Below are 11004 nucleotides of genomic sequence, written 5' to 3'. Positions count from 1 at the left end.
GATATTGTTTTTAAAATTTCATACAGCTCAGTAGTAAAATTGGATGTATATATTCATTGGTTGGAACAATAGATAACTTGGCCCACTCATGCAGTTGGGGAATGTAGAAGGCTGTTACTATTCCATCGTTACTTGTTGACTCGTCTGCAGTGCAGCAGTGGCATATCAGAAAAAAGGCTTTTAAGACTACAGAAAACTTAATACAGACAGATGTAATCTGTATAGGTTATGTTTACTGTTTGCATCTTTGGCCAGAAGTGAGTGTTTATTTATTACATTCAAATTGCCTATGTTAAATTTATTAAATATCTCGTTCTAACATACTATATGATTTTTGAATTGATTCTGTTGTCTATATTGTCCCTTAAGTTGTTGATCATAGCCTAATTGGAATTTATGGTTTTAACCCTAGTTATGGGTTCTGTTAATCATATAAGCTTAAACCTATATCTAGTGGTTGTGATACATAGAAATCAAATTGAAATATAACAAAATGTTGACAGGCTTGATGGTCAAAATCCAAAAGAATGTTGTATGCCAGCCCTAGCCTAATAGTGAGCATTTATTGCTTAGGGGAAGAGTGGCCATTTCTATTTCATAAACAGTAATGGTAGTCGATTTGCAAGTCCTTATAGATAGCCAAAGTTTGAGTTTGATTGTGATTGTTGTTCCTTGCTGATCTCCAAGGTCTAGTGGTAGCCCATTTAGCATATTAAAAAAAAATTAATTTAATGTATGTGTTCTTATGGCTAATAGTAAATATGAGGTGTGTTCAGAAAGTACTGTTTAAAAAAAAAAACAAGTAAAACAATTTTTTTCAACACAATTTTATTTCTACATGAAAGCCTAAACCCTAAACTATTTTTCGACATAGTTTCCACTGATACCTCGACATAGTAGTCTATATCTACTTCTTAGAAGGTTCCCGCCAATGAATGTAGCCACGACTCCATGGCAGTTTTCACTTCATCGTCGGTTTCAAAGCGTACACCACCTAGCTCGCATTTCATGTGTAGGAACAAGTGGTAGTCATACCACTGCTAAGTCCGGGCTGTAGGGCGGGTGATCGAACTGCTCCCAACGAAATTGTCGAACCAATGTTTGAGTGTCACCAGCTGTATGGGGCCAAGCATTGTCATGGAGCAATACAACTCCATTACTGAGCATTCCTCTCCATTTGTTTTGAGTTGCCCGCCTTAGTTTTCTTAAGGTTTCGCAATACCTTGCCGCATCAATGGTTTCACCTCTTGGGAGAAAATCAATCAGCAAAACACCTTTCAGATCCCAAAAGACAGTGTACATGATGTTTTGTGCAGAAATTGCTGTCTTGAATTTTTGTTTCTTCGAGGATTGCGTTTGTCGCCATTCAATTGACTCCTGTTTGGATTCCGGTGTGACATGACGGACCCAAGTTTCATCACCTGTCACAATTTTGTTTAAGAAATTCTCATTATCATCACTGTACTGTGTGAGAAAAGTCGAAGCACTTCCGAGTCTCTTGGTTTTGTGCATATCAGTGAGCCTTTTTGGAACCCATTGGGAACACAGCTTGCGATGACGTAAGTGTTCCCTAAAAATTAGTGCAAAAGTACAAAAGAGTGCGTGAAATTTGTTGGCAATCGTCAGATAGCGTTGTCATAGTGAAACGTCTGTTCTCTTTTATTGTCCTTACCAGATCATCAGTGACAAGAGAAGGCTGACCTGTTTTCGACCAACTTTTTTTTAAACGTGTTTTACTGTACTTTCTAGAAACCCCACCTCACAATTTCCATCCTCCTAAATATTTACTTAAGGAGGGTTAGAAAACCCTGCTAAACTTACTGAAGTCTTTACAACTTTACTTGAATACATGCACAGTTCTACAACAACTAAGAAAGTAAAAGAATAGAGTTAAGTGTGTTTTCTTCTCATACAAGAAATTCAAATGAATTATTATGAGACTGTTGTACAAGGAATTTGAATCTAATTACAAATTTGGCGAAAACACAACTAATTAAAAATTCTTGGGGGTCATGGTATCTCGTGTAGATAAGCTTTTTTATGTCTAGTCAACTCAGACTTTTAATGACCTCTTCCATGCTTACTTACATTTTAATGGAACAAGTAGGCTACTAGAACTTGTAACTCAACACCTCTAATGTTGTTTCGTAGGGTATTCTACCCCTAAATTCAATTGGGGGAATACAAATTTTTGTGGGTTTTCCAGAAAGTAGACATTGGACACACATATTTTTGTATAAATTGGTTGAAAGCTGGCAACAACTTTTATAATGGGAGGTTAGGTACCTCCCCAAAGTGGGGCCTTTTGGATGTATTCAACACAGACTCTTAATGAACTTTTATGTGCTTACATATTTATAAATTTTTATTTTTTTGGGACTAGTACAAGTACTTGAACCTACACACCCTTTAAAATTCATATATTGTCAGGGGATTTTTAAATCCCATAAAATAAGTTGTAGAGTTAAACTTTTGGTTGGTTTTTCAAAAAATATATATATATTGAAACACATGTTTTATGAAATATTTGTGTTTTAAAGTTTGAAATTTTCTATCCCCAGTTTCATATACTGTTTTTGTTTAGTACATAGTTCTATAGTTTTATGAACTATCTATTTATTAAATTTGGTGATCAAAATTTAACATTAATCATTCCATGAAAATAAGTATAATAAAGTGCCCCACATAGAACCTTTTGAGTTAAAGACATAATTCATTATAATACATTAATAAGAGTAATAGGTTTTTATATGGGGTTTTTAATGCAACACTTAGAGCCTTTGGCACAAAGAACTAACAAATTATGTTTATTACTTCAAATTGGATGATGATATGACCAAGTTACATTTTTTTAGTACCTGATACCATTTCTAAGTAAAAAACCCCAACATACAACCCTATTACTCTCGCCAGTCTATATGTAAACTGATTTATACCTATTTTAATGTTTTGAAGAAATACCCGTGGAACATATTTTTTTATAATGTATGCAATCACTTTATTAAGTCATTGCCAACTTCACTGTAGCTTATTGCTGAGTGACTTTTTGTTTAACTTAATTATGAAGACTTTATTGAGTATATTTAGAAGCGCAAGTTTTAAATCTTTCATTTTTTATTATTAGACCACTTGTGGTACATAAGGCACATACATAGTTACATGTACATATACATACAGTACATAGTTTGGAAATGAATTTTATGAATGCTGAAGCTATTGATATTCTTATGGTTTTAGAAGAATGTTTTCAGAACTGTTACATGTGCTGCTCGCTTGTACACAGAGCATCCCACACGAAAAACATGCCATCACGATTATCAGAAATCAATAAAGATAGAAAATAATATTGATGTTAAGGCAAACATAAAACGACTGACCAACAAACTACAGTTGGCAATGACTAAATAAAATAATTGCATATGTTAAAAAATTTGTTATCATTATATAAGTATCATTGTTAGCTACGGAGCCATAGAAACTTATTCCCTGTTTCTATTTTGTATGTTTATGTGTGTTGGTGAGCATTGTAATGTATAATAATGATATCATTTGTTTTAATTTTTTTTAGGTAGACCTGTAAACTAATAATAATAATATTGCAATGGGAAAAACTACTCGAGTTATTGTTTGTGGTATGAAAAGTGTTGGAAAAACTGCAATATTGGAACAAGCAATTTATGGAAACTACAATAAAGATTCTGTAAGCTATTTATTATATATCTCTATTTAGAGTTAAATTTAACATAACAACTAACTTTAATATCCCAAATATTTGTATAAATACCACAGTATTAGATTTAGCATAAAACTAATGTTAATAACCCAAATTTATGTATACATACTACCGTATTTAATCCTAAAATGTGGTAAATCAAAAAGTTAACTTTAATACAAAATTTAAAATATATATTTAGATCTAAATTAATTGTACATTGAATTACTGCAGAAATGTTATAAAACTGTTCTTTACTTTAATACAGTTCTTGGAGAAAGAAATATTCTTTTGGGATAAACATGTACAGTAACTGATATCTTGAAAACCATTAGAGACTCAAAAATGTTTATAACAAATTGTTTAAGAACACTTTGGTTTTTCTCTAGGTCTGTAAATAAAGAAGTTGTGAATTTTTTTAAAGTTTGAGCGGTTAACATAGTGTAATGAAATGGCGTACTAAGCTGGTCAATGAACTTAGCAGAGGTATTTATAATATCCATTTTTATACTAAGTTTTCCATATACATGAAATTGTTTCAATGTACATGAAAAGTGTTACTGTTTACGTTATCATTAACCGTGCACTACAACAGTTTAAAGCTTATACCTACATTATTTAACAACTGATTTTTATGATCTAGTTGTATTTCAATTTAACAACTTTTCATATTCCCTAGAAACTTTTAGTCTTACTAATTTTAGAAATAACTATCCATATTTTCTTGTGTAATTTACGCATTACGTGTATTGAAAATAACCAATGATAAATAAGCATTTGAAATGAAATATGTTAATTAATACAACATAAGATTAACATGTACATGGGTGTTGTTGTTGGTTCTCAATAACTCACCCATGTACAGAGTGCACATGTTCTTCATGTGGTCCAATCATGTACAGCCCTTACTCTGCATCAATCAGATGTCAGTCTTTTATTACTCATATACAGAAAATATTTACCTTGTTTTGTGAATAAATTGTGAAATAAAATTGGTACTAATTAAGCCCTCACTTCTTAATAGAAGAAATACTTAATTTTAATAATTCTTTATGGTAATGATCACTTGTGATTATCATTTTTCTTTGCTCACTAAATGTAAGCAAAGCTGCTCTTTAAAAAATATGAACATGTTAAAAGTTGAGTGATGCTGTGCAAAAGTGACTCCAGTAAAGAATGTTAACTGCTTTCTTTAATACTTCTGTATTTTTTATGTATACACATTTCTCATTAATCCAATTCTCAACACATTTGCTGCGGCGAGCTGCTTTTGTAGTACTGACCTAATATGCACCATCCGTTGGGCTTTTTAAAACATACCTCGCTCCACCCTGACTCATTGGCTGGTTCCACTGTTTCTTTTCGTGCAAAGGGTTCTCAGATCGCCAGCTTTGTTTATTTTCTCTGTTGTGTGTTTTGTTTGTTGTAACTGTAATCCAATGAAGGAACATAGTGAACTCATTGAACACCTGTTTTCTAACGATTCAAGTTCATACAATTCAGATGATGACATTTTTTAAATAATGTGTAAAATAAATATTGTTGAGGGGGAGTGTAAAGTGTTTTGTTTAGTAAATAAATATTTACAAAATTAACATAAACTGATTCGTGGAACCAGTGGGATTGGGGACTGAAAATCAACGAAGTTTGAACGTGGACTTGACAAGGACCGGCACCAGTGGTGAAGGACTGGTATTATAGATCTGAAAATGATGTCATCAATTCGAGTCTATAAGGGTTCCTGGACTACTTGAATTGATATTTTGGACATTTAGACGTCATTTTTGGGTGAGAATTAAAATTTACATACATTTGAAAAAATTAGAATTGTTTCACATTTTGCGGTCACTTCTCATCTCATTTCCTGCAGCAAATGTGTTAAAATAGTCTTCATAAAGTTGTTGGAAGGTGAAAATCATAGTTAGTCCTCCATTGAAAAACGTAGAATTTGGACTGTTTGAAACTGACTGGCATTTTGTAGACATGGCAATAACAGATAAGTAACAACACAAGTAGTAATTATTATATATATTTTAAATGGCTTTGAGTAATGAAACAAAATATTAATGTTCGATATATTTTAAACATTTAGTTAGTTAATAATTTATTCTTTAAGTAATAAATGTTTCTTTATCTTTAGGAATTAATTAGTTAAAAATAATTGGTTGCAGTTTCTCCAAGCAACCATAGAAGATATATACGTAGCATGTGTAGAGACAGAGCGAGGGACGCGTGAGAAAGTGAGATTCTATGACACCGCAGGGTTGGAAAGTGTGACACAGGCACGACAGGTCAGTCAAGCATGGCAGGCTGATGGATATGTGTTGGTGTATGACACATCACGACCTGAGTCCTTCGACTTGCTAGTTCAGCTCAAGAAGGAGATCGACAAAAACAAAGAGAAGAAGGAGGTTGGTATTCTAGTTCAGAACACTCCTGGTCAGCTGTACCTAATATTAACACTTTGGGTCTTGTTGGTGCGCCACATGCATTGACTTGCTAGCGGCCCTGACGTAATCTATCGGTAAATTCAGTGTACAAATTTAATACTCTATGGAATATTGGAATGTGTTGGATTGTGATTGTTTATGAAGAGCCATGCATATTATTTATAGTGCATTTCTTTCTGTCTGTATGGTCACTCAGTGATGATTCAGTATTTCAAAGCTTTTACCAGCTGCTAATTGTTTGTAAACAAATATATTATTGTGCCTCATCAAAAACAAGTGACTTTGATGACAATATACAGTTGAATATCTTTCTAAATTATATACTTTAGGATATACCAAACTTTGATGCAAAAATAATACAAAAGAACAAGTATTGTTTCATTATAAGAAGTACATCATTCAAATGCTAAAAACTATTTTGTAAAAAATACCCAGACCAGAGGGACTCAAAGGGTTAATCGTATCCAAATACTAAATATGGATAATGATATAAATGTGATAACAAGAGTTATATACCCTTTAGATTGTAGTTTTCTGAACAACGATGGCATTTTAAAAATAAGTTAAAATAAGGGTAACATTTGCTTGTTGTGTTTTATTTTCGCCTTCATACCTGCCGTGTGCTTTGTATTTGTATTCTTTACTCACATTGAGAAGTATATTATATACTTAAGGACTGGTAGACAATATTTTGTTACAACACTGAAACAAGGAAATTAACATTTAGGTATTAATTTAATTTAATTTTAATGTTAATGGCAAATAAACCACAGAATTAAAGTTGTTTAGTTTATATCTCCAATAAATCACTTGCCTGTATAATAAATATATAACAAAGTAGCCTGTGAAAATTGGTTAGCAATATAATGGTTATCGCAATTCTAGAACAACATATATATTGAAAGTGCAATCAACACATCAATTGAGTAATGCAGTGGTAGTGGAAGGATCCAGATGTAAAAATTCTCATACAAGACATGTTTCCCAGCCTTTTGTTTATGCACGGAAGACATAGATACATAAGTGAGTAGGGCTGTTGGAAAATCTTTGGTTGCTTTTAACATTTAACAACAATTTTTCTGATGCAGGTTTTAAACATAAAACTTTCTAATTTCAAGTAATGGAGGAAAATACAAAAATAAAATAGAAAGACTGGATGAAAACCTGTAACTAAATATAGAGAGTTGCAGATAATAATAGCACAATCGTTACTAACAACGTACACAAATGAGGCATGTTTTTTAAAGTAAATATAGTTTTAATATAAAAAAGGCAACTTATTATTATTTACTTTTTTTGCATAATTTCCAGAAAATTAAGGGATTTGTTATATTCAACAAGCTTTTGTATACCATCTTTATAGAAGTTTGCTGCCTAATTTAACAGCCACTGCAACACAGTATTTTGACACTATGGTCATCATTGTTGCGGATGCCTTTTCAGCCGTAAAAAACCAGGGAAGTCACAGAACACTAGGTTATCTATAAACGAAGATCAAATTGTTCCTAGTTGACATTGTGATGATATCCTGAGTTCATTTTGTCACATGTTGACAGGCATTGTTAAGCATTATTGTTTAAACAATCCTTTTTTTGGTAGTTTCAATGTTCAATCAAAATTTCATAAAAGACAGAAATGTGAAGCGTTATTTCATTACCAAATTGTCATTGAACACTGAAGGTCACCCACTTCATTCATCATTAACATTTTTCAGACACTCTGGAAATCTCATACCCATTTGCATACCTTATCATTCATAATGCTTTGTCCATACACTTTTCTAATCCGACAATATCTTTCTTTATTGATTTCATGCTATATTTCACAGTTGGAGGATCTCTTAATAAATTGACAGACATTTTACATACGCATGAACAAAACACAATCAGGTGTTGCTGTACAGGTGTCAGTAGGTAAAGTGTGCAAGCACATGATACGGTGCACAGCAGGTGTAAAGTTTTATGTTAATGGAATTCATGTGTATGACTAAATGTATTGTAATTAGACCTAAATAGATTTTGTGTTGTACAGGTAGTTTTCATCATTCTTGGACACAACATAAAAACCGTTGAGTGTCCGGTTCCACTGGAGAGTCCAGCTAGCAAAGCTTCTCACTGGTCGATCAGAGAGAAGATTCGGCACTTTGAGGTGAATGCCCTGGACAGGACGACGTTATTTGAACCGTTCGTCCACCTGAGCTCCAAGCTGAACCAGCCGCCCAACAAGAGTGGGTTTCACCAGCTGAGTATGGTGCGCAAGTCAGTTAAACTGGACAGCTGAGGGCAGGCCAAGTTCTACATCTCCAGCTGTGATGAGCAAGACTAGCCACTGCCAAACAAGGAACTGGAATCTCACTTTTGTAAGCAAACTGTATAGAGTGCAGATTCTCTGTAAAAATCTGTTGTTTTTAGGTTATTTCTTGATTGTAACATTTACACTGTATTTTAAATGTTCAAATGTAAACAAAATATTACTAAAGGTAAGATATTTTTATGCCAGTATAAAAATGTATTGATTTTTAGAAAATAAAAATCCAATAACTATTACCTAGATGACAAATTTGAAATGAATAAATTTGTTTCTAAAACATGTATATCACATCATGCAAAATTATAGTAAAATTACTAATAACGTTAAAAAATAGCACATAAAACTGAAAAAAGGATGATTTTTTTATACTTTGGACAATTATTTAAAACCTAACAATACTTTGAAACATGGCTTATTCAAACATTTTAGATTTTCAATTGTGGTCATTTAGAACTTTCAGTCCATTTATATTATGTTTAGTGTTAAAACAAAATGTTTAATTTGAATTTTGGGTAATTTTATAAATTTTTATGTCCAACGGATACAATGTCTAAGTTCTTAAAAGTGGTTAAGGCAATTAATACATACATTGCATTATACTGTATTTGACTCAATACAGCTTTGAACATGGCTGCACTGACTGAGTAAGGTGAGTTACATGATGTTTAGAGGAAAGAATTCCCTGTCTGCCATGACACTAGCTGCAACCATCTGATTTCCACTAATTCAGCAATATGAGCGATCTATATCTTACTTCGATACAATCAAGAAATATTCCATCCCCCTATCCCTCTGATGTATATCCTCTTCTCATCATCTCTTTCTTTAACCATCACTGTTGCGATGCATCTGTCAGAGTGAATATTTGCGAAACTTTACATTTGTTTTCCACACTCCACTGTGCAAACAAAAACATATCATGTTCTATATTTGTTTTGTATAATGAAATGATCAGCATTATTAACATGAAATGTTTCTTATTTGTAAATATATGCTTAATGTGTTTGTTTTGAAATTTATAAAACAGATACTTACTACAAAATTAATTTAAAACTGTATCATGTTTATCTATGCAATTTTATAATAAATGGTGTAGAGCATATAAAACAACCTTATTAGGTATAACCTACAGTACCTATTATAAGTTAGATAATATTCCAAAATTAAAAATAAGTAATATAACAGTTTATACCTTAAAAATGTATAACTATTATTTTAATAAACAAATAAAATTTTCTTCAACTATTGTCTATTCCAAGAAATTATATCACTATTCAGCAAGTAAATCACTCCATTAACGATAATAATGATTTTGATATAAAAAGTACCAAATAATTATAACAATTCCATGCTACAAGTCCACTCACCAGATAAGAAAACATATGAACAATTCACAATAATCTTGTGATAAGCCGATTTTCAACAGCTGATGTCACAATATGATAAGAAAGGTATCCCTTATGTTAACATTCAATCCCACTTTTACAGCGGTTCTGTACTCATGTTGATACGTTTATATTTCGCACTGTAACAAATATAAGAGTGAACACATGTTCACTAAGCAGGGTTCACAGCGCAATGTGAAATACTACCAAGCAGACTGACAGTGACTATGGTCAACTGCAACAGCTGTACAGTTTCACTTGTAGTATGACCAAAATATACATATTTTTGTACTAAAACACAATCTAGAAGTCTCAAAATCATGACATATGAACTTTAATAACCGTTAAACGTTACTACAGTGGAACCTCGATAAGTCGGATTAATCGGGACCGCGGCCGATCCGGGTTAACGAAAATCCGGGTGAGCCGGAGAATTAGGTAAAAATTAATAAAATACGGTATACTTACAGATAAACTCCATTATAATTGTAAAAACATCAAACATATGCACATTTAATTATTATTAATCCTTACAGTACATTTATAACTGTTCATTTCCTGGTAAAAAACTCAGTCAGCTTTGGTTGTGCCAATGTCGTCTGCCGCTTGCGTGCTGTGCGATCTCGCAGTCTCTTCAACATGAGCAATTCAGCCGGCGATGTTTCTGCCTGCCGCTCGAAATAAACCATTAGTTCGTTTAGTTTGTCACTGCATTTCCATGACTCATCACTGGATCTTCAATGTCCCCGTCTGCCTCCTCAGCGTCTGATTCATTAGCATCAGGTAAAAACGACGCGATCACTTCTTCGTCAGTAAATGGAAAGGGTCAGGATTTGGGGAAATACGCATCTGTTATTGTTTCCGAGAATCCGGGACAATGACCGCCACTCGGCCGCCGTATGCCATGAGTCACACACTCACTGTCGTACAGTCCCATCAAATAATGATGCAAAATCGATTCACGGATACTATACCACTCAAAAATATTATGTTTTTATTATTGAAATGTTTGTCTGATTTTTTATTTTTTAATTGAAAATCGGTCCGGGTTAGCCGGACTTCCGGGTTAACGGGAGCCGACTTATCGGGGTTGTACTGTAGTTTGAATCAGAAAATACGCTGACTGAGTTAAACTGTAGAATTAAAT

At 32.9% G+C, this 11004-nt stretch overlaps 1 protein-coding gene across 1 annotated transcript; it reads left to right on the top strand.

Annotated features, from left to right (window-relative positions):
- Positions 1-8721, top strand: LOC124357430 (NF-kappa-B inhibitor-interacting Ras-like protein). The gene is made up of 4 exons (XM_046809235.1): positions 1-257; positions 3569-3700; positions 5884-6123; positions 8194-8721. Exons 2-4 carry the CDS (start codon positions 3602-3604, stop codon positions 8440-8442), a joined length of 588 nt encoding a protein of 195 aa, XP_046665191.1. The 5' UTR covers positions 1-257; positions 3569-3601; the 3' UTR covers positions 8443-8721.
- The last annotated feature ends 2283 nt before the right edge of the window (positions 8722-11004 follow it).

Source organism: Homalodisca vitripennis, chromosome 3, assembly GCF_021130785.1.
Source record: "Homalodisca vitripennis isolate AUS2020 chromosome 3, UT_GWSS_2.1, whole genome shotgun sequence".
Lineage (NCBI taxonomy): Eukaryota > Metazoa > Arthropoda > Insecta > Hemiptera > Cicadellidae > Homalodisca > Homalodisca vitripennis.
The sequence above is the reverse complement of the archived record's forward strand: the minus strand, read 5'-3'. Positions and strand labels throughout refer to the sequence as shown.

Bases quoted from the DNA above. Each gene is read 5' to 3' on its own strand.
- LOC124357430 (XM_046809235.1), top strand. From the start codon at position 3,602: ATGGGAAAAACTACTCGAGTTATTGTTTGTGGTATGAAAAGTGTTGGA. The intron at 3,701-5,883 runs GTAAGCTATTTA...AATTGGTTGCAG, and splicing joins GAAACTACAATAAAGATTCT to TTTCTCCAAGCAACCATAGA. The intron at 6,124-8,193 runs GTTGGTATTCTA...TGTGTTGTACAG, and splicing joins AAAACAAAGAGAAGAAGGAG to GTAGTTTTCATCATTCTTGG.